Source organism: Homalodisca vitripennis, chromosome 1, assembly GCF_021130785.1.
Source record: "Homalodisca vitripennis isolate AUS2020 chromosome 1, UT_GWSS_2.1, whole genome shotgun sequence".
NCBI lineage: Eukaryota > Metazoa > Arthropoda > Insecta > Hemiptera > Cicadellidae > Homalodisca > Homalodisca vitripennis.
This window is the reverse complement of record NC_060207.1, coordinates 160,997,748-161,019,308: the sequence shown is the minus strand read 5'-3', so window position 1 is coordinate 161,019,308 and position 21,561 is coordinate 160,997,748. Positions and strand designations below refer to the sequence as shown.

The window sequence follows — 21,561 nt, the reverse complement described above, 5'->3', positions numbered from 1 at the left end:
ACAAACCCACACAAAAAATCTTTGGCACGTAACATGACATTGGTAAAGATTAACTGATTTTACAAATGAATAACAATAAACGTTTACAATCACCTGTTTAAATGTGTGTTAAGTATTATTCTTATTATTTTTGACTTTGATAGGTAATTAAAAACACTATCTGATGGTTAAAACAAAAAAGAGTTTTTAAGTTCAGTGGGACGTAGCATGGGGTGACTTTTGAAATAGGGATAGACTTATATGTCAACCGAGGGCCTTAAGAATGTCCATGTAAGATTTCAGTACGATCGGTCCAATACTTTTTACGTAATTGAGTACCACACACACACACACGCGCACACACACACACACACACACACACACACACACACACACACGCACGCACACACACACACACACGCACGCACGCACGCACGCACGCACGCACGCACACACAGATTATATCAGTTCTCTTGATATCATGTGGAAAGTGAGATGGAAAGGTACACGTTTTTCATCTATGTAAGTTAGTGATGTAACTAACGTTCAACAATTAATGGAAAACTAATACAAATGCTTCAAATATGTGAGGGAAAAGAGAATATAGACGGAGAGAGAGAGTGTGTGTGTGGAGTGTGATGATCGGCTGTTATCACTATCAGTCGAGTCTCCGCCATTATGGCGACCTCTTCCAGGTAAGTATATTGCGAGGCTACAGTGATGTAGGTTTTGGCTTTAAGATTAGATTATTAAATTTAACACATACAAAGTTTATTCTTGCTGTAAAAATTTCAGTATACCTCTTGATTGAATGTCTTGAAGGAGCGATGGCAATGAATGTTCACTTAATACTCGTAGAACAAGTGTTAAAGTTTATATAGTTTGATAGAATCTGTTAAAATTATTACATTCAAACCATCTGTTATGTCTCATATATTTTAAAGACTTTAAAAACACAATTTAAAAATCCAAACACAAAATATAATGGCTAAATGGCATTAATCTATATAATATAAAATGTATTTAGCGTTGTATATATGTATATGTTTCCACTTCAAGAGTCTTTTTTTGGTTCCATAAATAAATAATTTCTGTTTATAAGGGTTAAAATAGGGGTTTAATCTATAAAAACTATAATTGTATTTCTCAACTTCTGCACTATCACAGACAGAATTGTACACACGTGTGCCTGTTGCTCTAGCCAAAAAAAACGAAAAATATTTTTCATGCATATCAATCACCCTTAGGGACTGAACTAGGGTTGCAAACCCTAAAAGAATTATTTTTTTGTTTTTAAACTTCCATCTGTACTAAAAATATGAAATTTCACACACACATACAATGTCTCACCCCTTAAATGTAAACTCAAAATAATTTTCATCAACCATCCCTGTTAAATGGAGTTGCGACCCGTAAAAAGAAAATCCATATTTTTTAAACCTCCTGATTGCTTAGAATGTTGAAGTTTGAAATACGCGACCTTGTGTACTCAAAATACAAACTAAAGATTTTTGATGAATTTCAATCATCCATAGGTGTTAAAATAGGTTTGTTCCTAGAAGAACTATAGGGATGTAACAACATTCTCTGAAGAAACTTAAGAGAATATTGTTCATGGATCAAAAGAAGCTAAAAACTAAATGCAACCATTGGTCTTTATCTTTATTTTTTCCATATTTCTGTATGTATGGGATTTTAGTTTCATTTTTTTATTTCAGAAACCAATAGAGATATAAAACTGAAATTTTGTACAGTTATTTGTATTGCTAATAAAAACTAAAACACACACACAGACATACAGAAAAAAGAAATAAACCATGGGTTATATTTAGTGCTCCTCTTGAGCCATGGAACAACATTGTAAGATTTTATGTAGAGAAGTTTGTCACAACCTGTTTATTATTTTCTAGTTACCGCTGTCGTAGAAAGGTAATATTTTACATACATGTATCCGATGCCCTCAACAGCCTACAGGCACTGGAAATACATTAAACCAGTAATATAATACGATCACTAGAAATAGCTTTTTTTTACAAAAGCAGATCAGACCAAAGTACGTCATACTTTCTCAGTTAATGGTTAGGACAAGGTAAACGTTACTGCGGTACCGGAAATATCTTAACGGAAGTAGATCGTTTGTTTTTACCGAAGAAGACTTTTCGGACCAATGTACGTATGCATTTACTTGTTATGAGCAACAATGCAAATACTACTAGGATACCGAAAATACCTTAGATCTCCAGAAGTAGGCACTTTAACTGAGGTAAATTGTATATTTTCTTGTTTGGAGCAACCATACAATCGTTATTAGGGTACCGAAATTAACTTCAAGTAAAGTAAAGAACGTCTTATTTTATCAGGGGAAATTAGAGCTAAAAAGCCCTCTCTAACACTTAACCTGAACCTCTTAACTTAAACTGGAAGAAGATTACAAGTGGCGAAAGTGACTGATACTTTTTGACTGAATTAGAATTCTTAGACCAAGTAAGTTCATAATTTGTTTACCGTGCCAGCAAAGCAAACTTTACTATAACATGTAAAATATAATTTATACGATCAAGAATAATTTTTCACACGTTAACCCTAAAATAAGTGCCAGTAGTAATATTGTTTACCTTTTAAACTGTTTATCTCTTGACAGTGTACACTGAAATCATACGTACCATAAACAGGTCTATTGCGACCAAAATTCCATCATACTACAGTACACCTGATTTCAATAAGATTACTACGTATTTAATATTCCGCCATTCTGGCCTAAAGTACAAGTTTTACTAAAATTGTTGCAGCTATTCAATCAAATATTATAGAATGTCCATTTATAAAAACCTTTAAAATCCAATTATTCTGAAGTAGACCAGGATATAGGAATATCTTCCAGTGAATATCAAGTATTTTATGAGTGTTTATTAAGCCATCTAAAAAGATATGCCTATTATGTACCTGTTGTTCAATATGAAATCGCGTATTAAGCCACAAGTGACTGCTAGTTATAAGTACTCGTATATGCTATTATTATAGATACTCTGGCAAGTTTATTTATGTTATGAACAACCTCCTGCAGATGTTATTGCCGCCTTATAGATTCCTCCTCAGCAGCCGCGATTAGTTTCGTAAATTGTAATTATAAAATCTCATATTCTTCAAAGTCCTATTCCTTACAAAAATTTGTCGTTGAAAAATCACGAATTTCTAAGATGAGATCGATCATTTTAAGTAGTTTTCAAAAATATTTAAAAACCAAGAGCGCCAGAATTTTAACGTTTCATTCTTCAATTAACAAGAAAGATGCCCGTGATTTTTATATAGCTATACATGATTAAATTGTGAGTTTTTAAAAGCTGTTTTAGTGAACCTTTATAGCCCAAAGAATTACGCAACTTTTAAGTAACGATCTCTGTTAATCCTCTCGCTAATTCCAGAGGAGAATAGAAAATAATCCATGTCCTGAGTAATATTATTTTTATAATAAATTTTGAATTGCTAAGTACAATTGAAATAAGTGACTAGCCTAAACTTGTTGTAATACCCTCAAGACAAAAATACTTAGATTTGGTAACTGTCATATTTTATCGAGAACAATAATTTATTATTAGTTTGGGAGATAATTCACGTATTAGTTTACGAACTTTAAAAGGAAGTTTAAAATCATTCTTAAACTTTGGAACAGCGAGAGACTAACGATTTTTATTTCCAGCAAAACAACAATACAAGTAAATGTTTACCCTGTGAAAGCCAATTGCTATTACTACTCAAAAGAAATTATCATATTAAACAAGCATCCCAGGGAGTTTGGCCTTCAAAGACATTTTCTCTCATTGAATTAAAATAACACACGTGTCTTCTTGTCTAATTGCACTCGTTATCGTTGCGTCACGTTCATGGTGGCATGTTATGTTTGTATTGATAATTTAATATTGTGTCTGTGTTCTGATTTATATTAATTTAGAACTGCAAAAATCTAATAGCGTATAAAATATTTAGAGTAAAAGTAACTTAAATCTTAAGAAATTAAATATTACTGTGATTGCATTGCTTTAAGATCGAATTTTCGTTTGTATTAGGCTGTCATGATCCTAGCTATAAATGTGTCTTTAGGAGATGAATAATTTCAATTAATAATTAATTCAAATGTGATATACCTCATCCTTCTAGTTTTTATACTTGAAGAAAGGTATGGATACCATTTCATATGGAGTTATAACCCTTACAATTGAGTACGTACATAGATACAAATGATTTATTATTCATCAAGTTATCACCCCCAAAACATATAAGTGAGGAGAAATAATACTTTATCTTTAATATTGTATTCATGATATATTATTGTATTTTGAAATTTAATTACCTAGACCCTCACTGTAAACATATAAATAAATAACAAATAAATAAAAATACAAAATAAATTTTTATTTTAAAATATTTAAACTCATGATAGAATTTTAAATACTGTGATTTATCCTATATAACTACCGAATGAACGTGCTCTCCGTTTTACCCTTGATCAACTAAAACACGTGTACGACTTAATCTCCTGGTGAACGTTTACCTTCACAGGTTTACGCTGGTTTATTTCATCTGATAACTTAGCCTTTCAGAGAACTTAAACACATAGTAAACTGAATCCTATTGTCAACCAATTTATCAGCAAATCAATAACACGTAAGTAACAAGTGTTACAAAATGACAAATATTGTAAAAAAATAGTAAAAAGTTATTCTCACTAAAATCTAGTATAGACAATTTTCCTTGCAAACTTAATCACCTGTTCAGCTAATTCCTAACTAATTCCAATCTACTTATTTAAACTCTAATGATCATAACTCCCTGTATACAGCAAGTTCTTATTATCCTAATCTACTGATCTACTTGCTCCCACAGCAACGTAAATTCGTGTATTTATGTAATAAACACTCAAAAAACGTTTTACTTAAAAGGATTACCTTAAATCTTTTCTTTTTTTTAATCGAACGTTCAAAAAACTAATCTAAAATATTCGGAAAGAATTTTTTTAGCAATTCTAAAGAAAGTTGTAACAAAAAAAGGGTTGTTACAAAATACGTGCATATAAAGTTTTAGTTTGGGTGATACCACAATGATTACTATAGTAGCTTTTCTCTAGGTACTTCGTTAATTTTAAGATCTAAAATTTCAATTATAAACTTATTTAGTTGAAAGGATAGTATGATATGTTACAAAATCTATACCACAACGTTTCGAGGATTGAAATTATCCTCTTAGTCAAGTGGGGAGGCAATTAATACAAAGAAAATATAGAAAGGAAGGAAAAGAAAATGCTTTAAACATACCCCAAAGCTGATTGGAATCGAGTCCAGGCGTTGTCACTCCACAGGACAAGTCATGAGCACGAAAAGTCAAGAGGACAATCACACGTCATATCAGCACAGACGGAAATGGGTTACTAACAAGGATGTCCGAAATCCCACTATCCTCTCAAACCTTCCATCGTCAATAACTAATTTACTTAGATTTAAGAAAATCACACACACACACACACACACACACACACACACACATATATATATGAAACATGATTTGACAGGTCATTACCACAAGAATGATTATGGGTATCTCATTTACTATCTGTTATAAGTTGTTCTGAAAAAAAATTGAAATTTGGTGTTTTGATATCTTGTGCTTTCTCTTTTCTTCATTTGACAGTTTCTAAAAATAGGAATAAGCCTGAAAAAATTAAAAACCTTGACCTTGTTATTTTAAGCTTATACAACCGTTCACACAAATCTTGCAAAGAAGGGTGCAATTTCTTCAGTCAGAACAGTTAAATATTATTTTTTAGATTATATAGTCTGTAGAACGACGTGTTATCTAATTATGTGGGATGATACATAGACATATGCAAATTAATGATAATATCTGCGATGAAATTCTTTATTTTACAGGTACGGTGATAACTTTGTCTCGTTCACACTGAATGGAAAGCTTCAGAAAGGTAAATATATCATTAAAATGTATTATTGACTTCCAATTGGAAAGTTTTAAATATCCAAAATAATACTAAGAAATATTCACAAATACATAGGAATTTCTAATTGTAATAAAGCAGTAATGTTGCCTAGGTCTCTTTAACTTGCTGCTACCTATCACCAGACGTACATAAACACACTATCCGCAACACGTACAGATTATTATAAAAAAAATTACATTTTAAATGCAAAATTAAATATTGTATTTTTGTGGAAATATGCGTTTTTGGATTAAGTGAATCAGAACACTGGCAAGTCTTCGAAACTGCTTATTAAGAGAAACCAATTTCTTTAGGCATTGACTTCTATTCATACTTATATATACATACATACATATATACATATACATTTTTAGTTTTTAAATGTTTACATTTTATAACGTTTTTACTAAACAAAGTAAAATATTCCAATCTACTATTTAAAATTTCTTTTATTAAAATTGGACTAGTCACACCCATTGAACACAGTTTTTGAATCTATAAATAAAAAACGATGGGAATAAAATAAATAAGTGCCATTGGTTTTTGGCAAATTTTAATAATTGCAAAACCATAGTACATTATATGCAAATTAATTGATTTTCATAAGATTCAGCATGTAATTACCACAACTTTTACAGTATCCTTAATTCCCGGGAACACATCCCTCAACACGTACATCAGGGAGTTCGCCAAGCTGAAAGGCACGAAGTTCATGTGTCGAGAAGGAGGCTGCGGGGTTTGTGTCGTCAGTTTGCAGTTTAAACATCCTACCACTGGCCAGGAGAGGGTGGTCTCAGTCAACTCGGTCAGTCACAATAACTGTCACAATTAAACACTTTTTGTAATTTAACGATTAAATTGAAGGAGTTTATTTTGGAAATCGAGATTTCCTGGGATATTTGTATTATATTTTCACGTTGAATAGAAGGTTTTGATAAGTATCATTCAAATATTTACTATGGCGCGTTTTCAAAAAGGAAAACTATAAAAGGATAATATATAAACATTTGTTGGCATTTTAATTTAGGTTCCAAATTCACGTATATGCCAAACAAAAGAATTTAAAAATCCCTATATTTATTATGATTAAAGAAACTGTTATTGTAATAAAATTTAAATCTGTTATCAAAGTCGATTTTCGTGCGTACTTTTCAAACTAGAAACCACTATTTATATTTAGCAAACTAATTAAAATGTATAAATGTTTAGTTTAAGGAATGTTTTTGAACTAATACAGTATATAACCCAGAGGGGTTGCCGTTTATACGTGTGTTACCACATTGCTCGATTTCAAGCAATATTTATAATGCATTGCAAATAAATTCAAACGATGAATTATTATAAATCAATGACTATGAATTTTAACAAGACTGCATCCATAAACACGTATGTTCATTACTTTCACTATTTGTAAAAGTCAAAAACTAGTTTTATAAATTGGTTGTAAAATAATATTTTATATGGATGTATTTTAAATGCGTATGGAGACAAAAATAACAAAGCTAAATTTATAACCAGTATAAAGTTAAACTGCACTATATTTTTATAGAAAAATGGAAGTAAAAGTTTTAATTTTCCAAACTCATATTTTATTGTAATAAGTAAAAGTCACATAGAAAAATTAAACTTAAACACATAACAAAAAAACTTAGTAAGAGATGGTATATGGAGCCTAATAATTTTTAACGTCTACATAATTATTTAAGCTTTTTAGACAATTTTGTGTTCAATTTGTTATTGAAACAATACAAGTTCGAGTTGAGTAGAGGTGATTCGTCTAATAAAAAAGAATAATTTAAATCTCTAAAACAAAGAGTAATTTGTTTGGTCGTCATTATGGACTTTCAGATTTTTATTTTCACTGGCACTAGCCAAATATTAAGGTTAAATTTCATTGAATATCACCACCTATGGGCTTGAATACAATTGCAATTAGACTCGTTTTAGACTGTGTATTAACTTAGCGAAAATAAAAATAGTAATCTTGAACACGAAACTGCTCCTAAATTGTTTGGACAGTTAAAAACTTATAAATTAATAGGCTTCATGCAAAGTGATGAGGGCAAGTCTTCTTAAAGCTGTTCAAATGTTAGTATTATTGCCCACAATATTAAATCTGTTACATTCCCGACTTATTTTTCAGATATATTTTTCTCTTTTTAGTATATGCATCTAAAGAACCTCAAGTTCATCATTAATACATTGATTTAACAAATATGTAATAAACTATCTTCTCATGTTAGTGCATGTTTCCTGTTTACGCTTGCCAAGGATTTAAAGTGACTACTGTGGAAGGCATTGGGAGTAGAAAAAAAGGTTACCACAAAATCCAGACAAGATTGGCTCACTTCTACGGTACCCAGTGCGGCTACTGTACTCCAGGATGGGTCGTTGCTATGTACAGGTAATTTTAACACATCATCACAGTAAAATTAGGATAGAATAGAGTCTCGTCTGGCACACGAGTATAACGGAATAGAAAAAAATTGGGTTGAATGAAAATTTGGTTAATACGAAATAAAAAACCATATTTTTATAGTGCAAACCTGTGTTAAATATTTAATGTACTTGTCGATCCATGAAATATATGATCTTTGTTTTATGCATAGTTTTAATTCATTTTTAATCGATGTAGTTAAGAAGTAATGTGGTTAATATAGAATTTAACTCCAGTTAAAATATATAAAGTAGGACCTCAAACCTCTTCGGTCCTTCGGTCCTAGTTATTTTACAGTGGTAAATGTAACAAATATATCAATACATCCTAGTAGGAGCAATAGTACGGACAAGCCTGTAAATATTATATTTAGTAACGTCGGGACTGTACCTGACGCAAGTGAACGTGGTAGAAACACGCAGAATGCAGATGCAGAATGTGTATTTTTAACTTAAAGTATATTCATATTTTAATATTATATAAATATTAATTATTTATATTAATTATTCACAAGGTAATAGTACGAACCTACGTGTCGCATAACATGCTTTGCTTGCAAAATTTCACATATATAGCTAATTTCATTATCTTAGAATTTTATTACATGAAAAACCATAAAAACATGCAATCTCAACCTAGTTGTTTCCAAGAATATATTGTTTACAAGATCAGAAAAGCCTCCCTTGAAGTCCATTCATTGCCAAGATGTTACATGATCTACACGATTTTTCTTAAACCTACGTCCATCGTAAAAAGGAAAGATATGTTCTATGAGTATGAATAAGTACCTCTGGTTTTATGTGATATCATCAAACCATAATCAATATGCGTACTTTCTTGAATCCGATCCTAAATATACTAAGACTATGAGAAAATATAAAAACGTTATCATGATATATATAAAATCGTAAACACGAATAAGATTATTAATTTTATTAAGAATAATAACATTGAATGACAAACATTTCAGCACAAGATCATAATGAGCGGTTAGATAATAATGTAGATAAAAGCTGTTAACTGTTTAAATGCACTATTAATGATGACGTAGTCATGTAAACAATGAAAACTGTGCCATGCATTGCAACAGTTAAAAGCTTACTTTAATCTAAATGATTTCATGGTTGAGTTTTATGTTTTTGTTGACACCTAAATTTTTATAGTCCTAGTATTCTTTTAAAATACTTATAATCCTGTTAGTTTTTACAATATTAAATTTTTTTAAATCTGTAGTCCGCTATCTTGCAACGTCTTCTGTTGTCTTGACATGAAGAGAAAACTTTTGCAAAATATTGCCGTAGGGTTCATAAACACTCTACCGAACACACGCACACGGACACGCACGCACGCACGCACAGATTTGATCCCGATTTATTATCGTTAAAAACTATTAAAGGGACATTTTCTAAAATGTCGCATCGCTGGCCACAACCTAGTTTAGATAATAGATTTAAATTTGTTTTATTTGTATGTCCAATTTGCATAACTCATTCGTAATTAAGTAATAAGAATTATAATAGCTTTTACAGTTTTTACAACTTTATTGAGTAACTGAGTTGTTATACATATTTAATAAGTGGGAAATTCTTATTTTTAAAGTCGCATAATTCTTTCAGTCTGCTAGCGGCCAACCCGAATGCTACCATGAAAGAAATCGAGGACTCCTTCTCAGGGAATCTCTGCCGTTGTACTGGGTACAGACCGATACTTGATGCTTTCAAATCTTTTGCTTGTGATAAAAGCAGTCAGCTAGAGCAGAAGATAGCAGATATAGAGGCACGTGCACAATCCATAGACAATAAATCAAATTTAGTTTTACCTCATAGCCTATGTTAAAACATAGTAATTACTTTTATTTGACGTAACGACCACTAATTTTGAACCATATCGTAACTTTCTTTGTTTATTGTTCATTTTGTTTACGTTTATGACTAACTTAAACAAATTTTGATTCTAGGATATAATGGGAATATGTCCAAAAAGTGGTATCATGTGTCATGGTAAGTGCGGAGATGACCAGAACAAGAAAGCCCCATATAACTGTGAGGACGGGTGTGATAGAAATGACTGTGACGTAGAGTTCCTAGAGGTTGCACTCGCCTTACCGTCACTGAAACTCGAACTCCAGGGTGGAACTCAGTGGTACAAAGTTTCTAATGTAAATGAGATTTTTGAGATCTTCCAGATGATAAATTGTTCCTACATGCTTGTTGGAGGGAATACATCTAAAGGTGACTAGTATTTTTCGAATGTTCTCTATCTTTTATATGTATATTACATGTTAATTTCACTCTGCTTAAAGTTATTATTGATTGTAAAAGAATATTTTGTTCTAGTTACTAATAATGAGTTTAAAACTTCACAGTAAATCATTGCTTGGGAAATAATATATAAGCTTTATATTTATTCATCTTCAGAGAAATAAATTTCCAATCATAATTTGATTATTTAATTCAGATAAATTAATTTTCTACGGAATTTCTACGGAAGCCCGTGCGTGCTTGTATGTTATAATCTACGTTTAAAGATAAATCAATATTCAATTAATAAAAGGCATTAATTATAAGGCATACAACCTGACATTTGTTTAAATATCAAACATATCTGTATGAAGTTGTATAGACACTTTGAGAAATAAAATAAACGGATAAGGTAAAGAAACTGTCACTGTAAAGTTTGATATGAACGGAAGCCAATAACGTCATCACTGACGTTACTAACGGAAAGGACAGATGAAAGGGGTGTCATTGTCCGACCCCAGGCTGTCACATGCCGCTTTGATAAATTGACAGTTTCGTCCTGCAGAACATTGGATTTAAGTGAGAGAAGTATTGAATATGAAGCATATTACTGCAATTAGACTAACTTTTTGGCACACTATACCATACTATGCTGTATGTAGCTAATTTATATAAATAGCAGTAACATATAAAATAGTAAATGAAAGAATAACCTAGATAAATGTAAAAGACTCGTTTCTATTGCTTTAAAGTCAGATACTTAGAGAAGCTTTGACTTAGATCTAGTAAAAATGTATTAAATATAATACGGACATATACTAATCTCTTAACCAAATATATATAATAAATAAATAAATATATGTATATATACTTTGGTTAAGAGATTAGTATATGTCCGTATATATATATATATATATATATATATATATATATATATATAAAATAATGAATTATTTTGTTTACAGCAGTGTTACGTAATCTAAACAACACATTTTACACAGGTTCATTAATAAAGTGCTGTTACTGTAGGGATTCTGAAGTACAAGCCACCTCCCGATGTCTACATAGACATAAATGGAGTGGGGTACTTAAAGGCTCACACTTTCTCCTCAAACTACTTACACGTCGGAGCAAACACCACCCTGTCAGACGCCATCGTACTGTTCAACGCTGTGTCGGTGGAGAACCCCGGATATTTCTCTTACCTAAAGCAGCTGGCCAAACATATCTGCAAAGTTGCTAACACGCATGTTAGAAATGTAAGTTACCAGTCACAATCATTATATGTAATTTCTGCTTTAATTTAATTTTTAATACGTTATCTATAGATAGTATACTTACCTCTACATGCTCATTTTAAGAGTGGGGCTAACACTTTCGTATAGCCACGTATCATTTTGAGAGTTCTTGATAAGTGAAAAAATTATGAATATTTAGAGATCTCTAAGGTTTATTCTACCCACAATAGTGAGAATTAAATTTACAATATTTAACATTTTCCAAATAATGCTTATATTGGATAGTTATTTACAGGTGACCTTAGTTGTCTCTCATTACAATATTCAGTTTTAGGTATCACTCGATGGGCTAACACGTTTAAAACTTTTGTGTTGCCACTTGGTCAAGTGGAAATTACATTTTGGAAATTCTAGACGTAACGTCGAAACCCGTGTAAAACGTCGAAAGCTACGTTCTTATACTACACCAAACAAAATTGTAAAACTCTACCGTTCCAAAATCAAAGTTGAAGGGTTGGACATTTGAAACACCCGGAAACCTTATTACATTATTCAATTCAAAATTTCCGGAATGTTACAGGAATACCTGAGAAGCTAATTAAAATTACAAACCACTATTTTACTATCTCGTACTGAACATTCAACCATATCATTTTTTTCATTTCATTTCATGCCTGACTTAATGAGTGCTAGGATAATTCCAATAAAGAGCTTTTGTGTCTTCGAAAACAATTTTGACACAGAGGTAAGTGTGATGTAAATGTGTGATGATGAAGTAATTGGCCGACTGGGTGTGCTGCAGAATTTAATAAGCTTTAACGCTAGAAAACGGCTTATAAATATAATAACGCGCTAATACGATTTATCCAAACCAACAGGTGGGGACCATCGCTGGCAACCTGTCTATAAAACATGAGTGCAGAGAGTTTCAGTCAGATATATTTTTAATACTTGAAACTGTGGGCGCTAGAGTATCAGTTAGTAAGTATAACCTATTGCGTATTTGGCTACAGGCTGTTAATTTACTTCGTTAGAATAATATATAGAAAACCACAAAGACTGACATAGAAATAATTAGACATCATTTACAAAATTAAATGTTAGATCAGGTGTTTTTTTTTTCTTTTCTTTAATAGCGAAATGTTTGTATTTGTTAGTAACTAAGTTGGACATGAAAAGTCATTGCTTTTGTTTTTGAAGAAAGTATACTCTTTTCCAACCTAAAAAATATATTTTGTATTTGATAGTTCTAATAGTACGGGTATTGTATTTCCTGTAATTTTCAAAACTGTACGGTTAATTATATATTTATATTCTTACAGGATATAAAAACACGAAAATAATCTTAAACTAGAGATAAACTTTCGAGAGTGTATTCTATTGTACTCTTTTATTGTTATGTATTTTATTTAGAGTTATTAACTAATATCATATGGTTTCCTTTAAATTTATAAGAATTAGGTATACATTATGTTAACGTCAGCGCATAATAAAAACGTATAGCAACAAGAGACAAAAAATAAATTATCTAACTAACACCAATTAAATACTACCTGATTTTAAGTTTAGAGTCTGAAATTAATTTATTAGCATTCTCTTTTAAACCAGGATAAAGACAGAATGCACCCATAATTCATAAAAATCCACAATATTATAATTTAATTCGAAAATATCATTGTTTTACCGTCGATACAATTTTTAAATTAAATTTGGTACTTTTAACTTTTTTAGGTGATTAACATGCACTATTTTATTTTATCAATAATTTTTAACCTATTAAATTGAAAAACCGTGATTTGTTTGCAGGAGCAGATAATGAGCAAATCACGCTGCTGTCGCTGACGGACTACTTAGAGACTGACATGAACAAAAAGGTGATTCTGCAGATAGTATTACCTCCACTAAATGCCCTGACATATATCGTAAAAACCTACAAGGTAAGCCAAATGTATTATAGTGGTAATCTCATTTCAGGAAAAGATAATGAGGATTTCATATTGTTGCCACTAAGCACACTTAAAGTGTTAAAAGGACTAAGACCACTTAGTCTGGGGACCAACGGCCTAAAGGCGATTTCCAAACCATCACTAACTCCGGGCAAGCGGGCAACTTGAAAAGACAGGATTGCTCAGCGGTCACCCATCCAAGTAGCAACGTAGTTCGACGTTGCTAAATCGGTTATCTTGCGATAACCGCCATACCCGCTACACTGTGTCATTGTCACACTTAGGGACTGAGAATATTTTCTCCCCCTCACAAGTAAAACTCTCTCATATGGCATTTAATCGTATAAAACTTAATCGGAACAATCAAGAAAATAGCTAGCTTCTTAGGCATTGTCCGTCACTAAGTAACTCAATCAATATATTGTATTTGGCAAATGATGGTATGTGTGTGTAGGATTTAGTCAAGCTAGATTTTTTTTAATGAGACATGATTTATTTACGATATAATATAAAGCATTGCGGTTTCAACATATACATTATTAAATAATGATAGGTTCTGGTCCCTTTTCAAGTATATTCCTGTTTCAATTCTATAGCTTTTGTCACTAAAAACTTGTAAAATCTTACAGCAAATTTTAACAGAGTTCAATATTTCCAGATCGCGCCAAGAGCTCAAAATGCTATAGCCGACGTCAACGGAGGGTTCAAGTTTTGTGTGAAAAAAGAAGACGGGTTTTCGAGTATTAGAACGACCGAGTATACTGTTTGGTGGCATAAATCCTCGCTTTGTAAGTATTATAAAAAGCCCATCAGCCTTTCATCCTGCCAGCTAATTCTAAAATTAATTAGTTTTTTGTTGGCTAATTAAAAAATAAGGAGCCTACTAAAAGTTGAAGTCCGATAAATTAATTTTTCCTTTAATTTTATAAAATACTGGGTAACAAATTCCTCTCCACTTTGCTCAAAAGTGGGCTCTGGAGGATTTTAGATTCTTACATAATTTGTTTTCAATTCTTTTAATTACAAATTTAATTGAATTTGAATGGTATATATATATATAAAATATTAAATTTAAATAATTTATTACACAATTATAGTCATAAATTTTTCTGGGCATATCACAAGTTTAATACAATTAATTTAATACGTCTAATTATTTAAAAAAATAAATTAAAATTACGATGAATAAAATAAAAATATATTAAAAATACTTTGTTTGAAGTTTGTTTTTGATGATGTTAGGAATGTGAAGGAAATAAGATTGTTTCCGGAAATTTGCAATTGTTCAATTTGCCACCATCTTCACTCTGCCGTGAAGATCGTCGTTTACTATTGGCCTCTCTCTCGTCAGTTCTATTTGCTTGGCCGGAGAGTGCAGTCATGTTGTGACCTGTATTCTGTAGTTCAGTTTTAATAATTAGTGTTAGGTGTTATTAGGTGCATGTTTTGGAGTTAGTAGTGAGCATGGAATTGAGGTTTCTGACTTACGCGTGTCATAACGCTCTGGTTTGTTTTGTTTACTTTAACCTTGGTTGTAGTCATGCATTAGTTTAGTCATTTACATGGAAAAAAGATCAGATTGTAGAGCTCGAAACGAAGTGTTACTGATTGTATTGTGGTACTGAACGATGGCAAATGTCCGGAAAAATCATGTTTCGTTCACATTACAAATACGATTAGAGTAAAAATATAGAAATAATAAAATACACAGAGGGGCCAAACTTTAGAGCCTCTTAAAGTAAAAAAAAACTCAAGTGTTATTGCTTAACGCGAATTATAGCTTACGATACGTATATAATGCATGTCAGTCTCAATCAAATAGGTGTCAGAAACATGGTTATACAACTAATAAAGTAGTGGTGAGTGACTATACACACTAAAACAGTTTGTTTTAGTACTATGTTTTAACGCTTAATTTATTTTTCAGACCCATGCTTATATGACAGAAACCTTCTACAACGGTAAACGATTGATGGACGAATCTACATTACAGGCAGCTCTCAATATTCTTTGCAAAGAAGTGCAGCCAGATTACAGACTGCCGGATACGAAACCGCAATACAGGAGAGGCCTCACTCTGGCTCTGCTGTACAGGGTAATATTCCAATCATGGATTATCGATATTTCATCTCTACATTAAAGGCAGCTCTCAATATTCTTTGCAAAGAAGTGCAGCCAGATTACAGACTGCCGGATACGAAACCACAATACAGGAGAGGCCTCACTCTGGCTCTGCTGTACAGGGTAATATTCTAATCATGGGTTATCGATATTTCATCTCTACATTAAAGGCAGATATCAATATTCTATGCAAAGAAGTGCAGCCAGATTACAGACTGCCGGATGCACAACCGCAATACAGGAGAGGCCTCACTCTGGCTCTGCTGTACAGGGTAATATTCCAATCATGGGTTATCGATATTTCATCTCTACATTAAAGGTAGCTCTCAATATTCTATGCAAAGAAGTGCAGCCAGAGTACAGACTGCCGGATGCGAAACCACAATACAGGAGAGGCCTCACTCTGGCTCTGCTGTACAGGGTAATATTCTAATATCGATAGTTCATCTCTACATTACAGGCAGCTCTCAATGTTATCTGCAAAGAAGTGTAGCAAGACTACAGACTGCTAGACACAAACCACAATTCAGGAGAGGCCTTACCGGTAGTTTATGTATTTATTCCTGTTACATGGAATGCTTGCATAGAGTGTTAGTCTTTCACTGGGGGAGGGGGCTTGTCTTTCCTACTTAGTGCTTGCTTGTAATCATGGATCATTTGAAAGAATAACAAGATCACTAACATTGCAATGTTTTATGTGCAAAAACTAAAAACAATACGTTTTATGAACTAGTATATATCCTGTTGCTTAAGTGTCAAAATTTACGGCATAATTCAGTATACACGAAATATAAAAATCAAACAAAAGCAATTTATTATATATATAATAGATGGAAGATTCGTACTGCTTCAGATTATCTTTCTCAGTTGTCGGTTATTCACTTTTAGATATAAAAGAATTAAAACGCCTAGCCGGTCAATAAAATATTAATTTAACTCTGGAGGCAAAAAAATACTAATGCTGTTTTGTACTTAGTTGAGAAATTATTATGTATTGTATTTACAATTTAGATAGGAACTAATTCCTGATATTATTTTGAACATTCCCTTGTGCAGGTAGTCTTGAGCCTGTGCCCCAACAGTGTGAGGCCTCAGTTCCGTAGTGGAGGAATGGACATCACGAGGCCATTGTCTTCAGGCAAACAGGAGTTTGACACTGACAGTTCTAGACCTCCTCTCTACCAACCGTTTCCAAAACTGGAATCGTTAATCCAGTGCTCTGGTAGGCATACTCTTCACTAATTTATCTCTTTCTGAAAAGATTCGTCAAAGAATCACACTCTACGAATACGTATTCGTAAGTTAAAACTTCAAATATAAAACACATATTTTCTGATAAAGGTACAATTTGCAGGCGTAAGTTACGTATTCGTAAGTTAAAACTTCAAATATAAAACACATATTTTCTGATAAAGGTGCAATTTGCAGGCGTAAGTTACGTATTCGTAAGTTAAAACTTCAAATATAAAACACATATTTTCTGATAAAGATGCAATTTGCAGGCGTAAGTTACGTATTCGTAAGTTAAAACTTCAAATATAAAACACATATTTTCTGATAAAGGTACAATTTGCAGGGGAAGCTGAGTACGTGTACGATATTCCAACAATAGGATGTGAATTGTACGCCGCCTTCGTCATTACTAAACATGGACCTGCGACTCTCCAGGGACTGGATCCTTCTAAGGCCCTTGTAAGATAAACAGTTTGTACATCCCTTGATATACTGTCTAGCTAAACCATTACTTCTGCAGCTAGCTTGCGTCTGATACCTTGTAAAACACACCTCTTGTAAACAATCACCTAATAACTAACACATCCATTTTCCGGTTTGAACCACATTTAAAACCCCACACACACAAATATTTCTATCTCATCTTAGAAAGCCAATTTTAGTCCAATGTCCTCTACATATGGGTTGAAGGGGCAGAGCTGTATCGTGATCAGCTGAAACAACTAATCAAAATAAATGTGACCAAATCGTTCATTATTCTTCATCATGACGTTTTAACAACAGGCTGCAGATTTTTTGACAATTTGACGCTATCTGTTATCTTATTACATGGGAGAGACGGATTCATTACTCATTTCGTCAAATACAAACAATAAGAACTGTAAAATGAATTGCACATTATTTACTAGTCGATGTTGTCGTTAATTTGTTCCTTATCGAAGTGTAAATTTACCGGAAATATTAAGATTCATGCAAATAATTAAAGAAATACATTCTTTATAAATATCAGAATCGGCTAAAATATTTCTAAAATCCTTTTTTATGATTTGCAACGTCGATGAGCAAGTTCATCGGGCTGCAATGGGGCAACAACTATCGCACCTGTGGAAGTAAGTTTAGAATACCTTGAGAAGATCGCCCTGGAAGGGTGCAGTAGAGCCATAATTATAGATGCGCTACGTAGATGATAAATGAGCAATTTGGTTGAGGTCATATAAACTCTTACAAGATGCCAACATCTTGTGTCTGGTGATCTAACTGGCCCACGTCAAAATATAAACTTATCATAGAAATTGTAAGCAATAAACATTTAACATTTTTGTACGTGATGATAACTGAGAAATTATGCAGGAATATAGAGAACTCTATATACCAACGAACGAATAGATGTCTAAATACCCATCATTCAGCAGAAAGATTATAATTATTGAGTATATTAATTAACTGAGCAGTCAACAGATAATAACTGAAATGCAGAGAATATGGGATTACAACAAGACATTACATGTAAGAGACCTAATATAAAAACTATATTTAAGCTGGCTAAAATTAGAAGAAAGGTTTCCGGGATTGTTTTAACATTCATTGAGCTTCAGCCAATAACGATACATCTCCGTGCCCTTCAACTCACCTTTAGCAGGATACGTATTACTATGTATTGTGGTTTAACATTCATTGAGCTTCAGCCAATCACGATACATCTCCGTGCTCTTCAAGTCACCTTTAGCAGGATACGTATTACTATGTATTGTGGTTTAACATTCATTGAGCTTCAGACAATCACGATACATCTCCGTGCCCTTCAACTCACCTTTAGCAGGATACGTATTACTATGTATTGTGGTTTAACATTCATTGAGCTTCAGCCAATCACGATACATCTCCGTGCCCTTCAACTCACCTTTAGCAGGATACGTATTACTATGTATTGTGGTTTAACATTCATTGAGCTTCAGCCAATCACGATACATCTCCGTGCTCTTCAAGTCACCTTTAGCAGAATACGTATTACTATGTATTGTGGTTTAATATTCATAGAGCTTCAGCCAATCACAATACATCTCCGTGCTCTTCAAGTCACCTTTAGCAGGATACGTATTACTATGTATTGTGGTTTAACATTCATTGAGCTTCAGACAATCACGATACATCTCCGTGCCCTTCAACTCACCTTTAGCAGGATACGTATTACTATGTATTGTGGTTTAACATTCATTGAGCTTCAGACAATCACGATACATCTCCGTGCCCTTCAACTCACCTTTAGCAGGATACGTATTACTATGTATTGTGGTTTAACATTCATTGAGCTTCAGACAATCACGATACATCTCCGTGCCCTTCAACTCACCTTTAGCAGGATACGTATTACTATGTATTGTGGTTTAACATTCATTGAGCTTCAGCCAATCACGATACATCTCCGTGCCCTTCAACTCACCTTTAGCAGGATACGTATTACTATGTATTGTGGTTTAACATTCATTGAGCTTCAGACAATCACGATACATCTCCGTGCCCTTCAACTCACCTTTAGCAGGATACGTATTACTATGTATTGTGGTTTAACATTCATTGAGCTTCAGCCAATCACGATACATCTCCGTGCCCTTCAACTCACCTTTAGCAGGATACGTATTACTATGTATTGTGGTTTAACATTCATTGAGCTTCAGCCAATCACGATACATCTCCGTGCTCTTCAAGTCACCTTTAGCAGGATACGTATTACTATGTATTGTGGTTTAACATTCATTGAGCTTCAGACAATCACGATACATCTCCGTGCCCTTCAAGTCACCTTTAGCAGGATACGTATTACTATGTATTGTGGTTTAACATTCATTGAGCTTCAGACAATCACGATACATCTCCGTGCCCTTCAACTCACCTTTAGCAGGATACGTATTACTATGTATTGTGGTTTAACATTCATTGAGCTTCAGCCAATCACGATACATCTCCGTGCCCTTCAACTCACCTTTAGCAGGATACGTATTACTATGTATTGTGGTTTAACATTCATTGAGCTTCAGCCAATCACGATACATCTCCGTGCTCTTCAAGTCACCTTTAGCAGGATACGTATTACTATGTATTGTGGTTTAATATTCATTGAGCTTCAGCCAATCACGATACATCTCCGTGCCCTTCAACTCACCTTTAGCAGGATACGTATTACTATGTATTGTGGTTTAACATTCATTGAGCTTCAGCCAATCACGATACATCTCCGTGCTCTTCAAGTCACCTTTAGCAGGATACGTATTACTATGTATTGTGGTTTAACATTCATTGAGCTTCAGACAATCACGATACATCTCCGTGCCCTTCAACTCACCTTTAGCAGGATACGTATTACTATGTATTGTGGTTTAACATTCATTGAGCTTCAGCCAATCACGATACATCTCCGTGCCCTTCAACTCACCTTTAGCAGGATACGTATTACTATGTATTGTGGTTTAACATTCATTGAGCTTCAGCCAATCACGATACATCTCCGTGCTCTTCAAGTCACCTTTAGCAGAATACGTATTACTATGTATTGTGGTTTAATATTCATAGAGCTTCAGCCAATCCCAATACATCTCCGTGCTCTTCAAGTCACCTTTAGCAGGATACGTATTACTATGTATTGTGGTTTAACATTCATTGAGCTTCAGACAATCACGATACATCTCCGTGCCCTTCAAGTCACCTTTAGCAGAATACGTATTACTATGTATTGTGGTTTAATATTCATTGAGCTTCAGACAATCACGATACATCTCCGTGCTCTTCAAGTCACCTTTAGTAGGATACGTATTACTATGTATTGTGGTTTAACATTCATTGAGCTTCAGACAATCACGATACATCTCCGTGCCCTTCAACTCACCTTTAGCAGGATACGTATTACTATGTATTGTAGTTTAACATTCATTGAGCTTCAGCCAATCACTAGTCAATTTACTACATTTTGAGAATGTGATATAATTACAAATATTACCTTACCTTTTACAATTATTCAAGTATGCATTGACATTTTTCAATTTTACCTGTACATTTTCACTGAATGAATTCGTGAATATGTCTACCCACTCCTTTAGCACACACTCTTGGCGTATTTTCTTGTGTGTTAATTTGGATCCTATTAAGTTTTAACAATTAATTATAATTTTAAGTGATTACCAGAAATTGTCGGATAATTTACTTTTTACTTACTTACAAGTTTTCAGTTGGAATTGCACGTTAAATTGTCAGTTCCGCTATAAGGATCGAAAAGAAACAGAGCCCATCAATATTAATTTACTGTATCTTAGTGTATGTTTCTTTACACCTCACCCTCCTAATCATAATATCCTTCTCATTAATCGTCCTTGCTAATCATTCACAGTCT

At 33.0% G+C, this 21,561-nt stretch overlaps 1 protein-coding gene across 1 annotated transcript in view; it reads left to right on the top strand.

Moving 5' to 3' along the window:
- Positions 1-569: 569 nt before the first annotated feature.
- Positions 570-21,561, top strand: part of LOC124353847 (indole-3-acetaldehyde oxidase-like) — a 46,252-nt gene continuing 25,260 nt past the window's right edge. The window contains 14 exon segments of the mRNA XM_046803876.1: positions 570-674; positions 5,901-5,950; positions 6,604-6,770; positions 8,209-8,369; positions 10,019-10,178; positions 10,360-10,633; positions 11,672-11,901; positions 12,759-12,861; positions 13,687-13,817; positions 14,485-14,614; positions 15,754-15,773; positions 15,775-15,921; positions 17,004-17,169; positions 17,524-17,639. Coding sequence (XP_046659832.1) covers positions 658-674; positions 5,901-5,950; positions 6,604-6,770; positions 8,209-8,369; positions 10,019-10,178; positions 10,360-10,633; positions 11,672-11,901; positions 12,759-12,861; positions 13,687-13,817; positions 14,485-14,614; positions 15,754-15,773; positions 15,775-15,921; positions 17,004-17,169; positions 17,524-17,639 — 1,872 coding nt within the window. The 5' untranslated portion in view covers positions 570-657.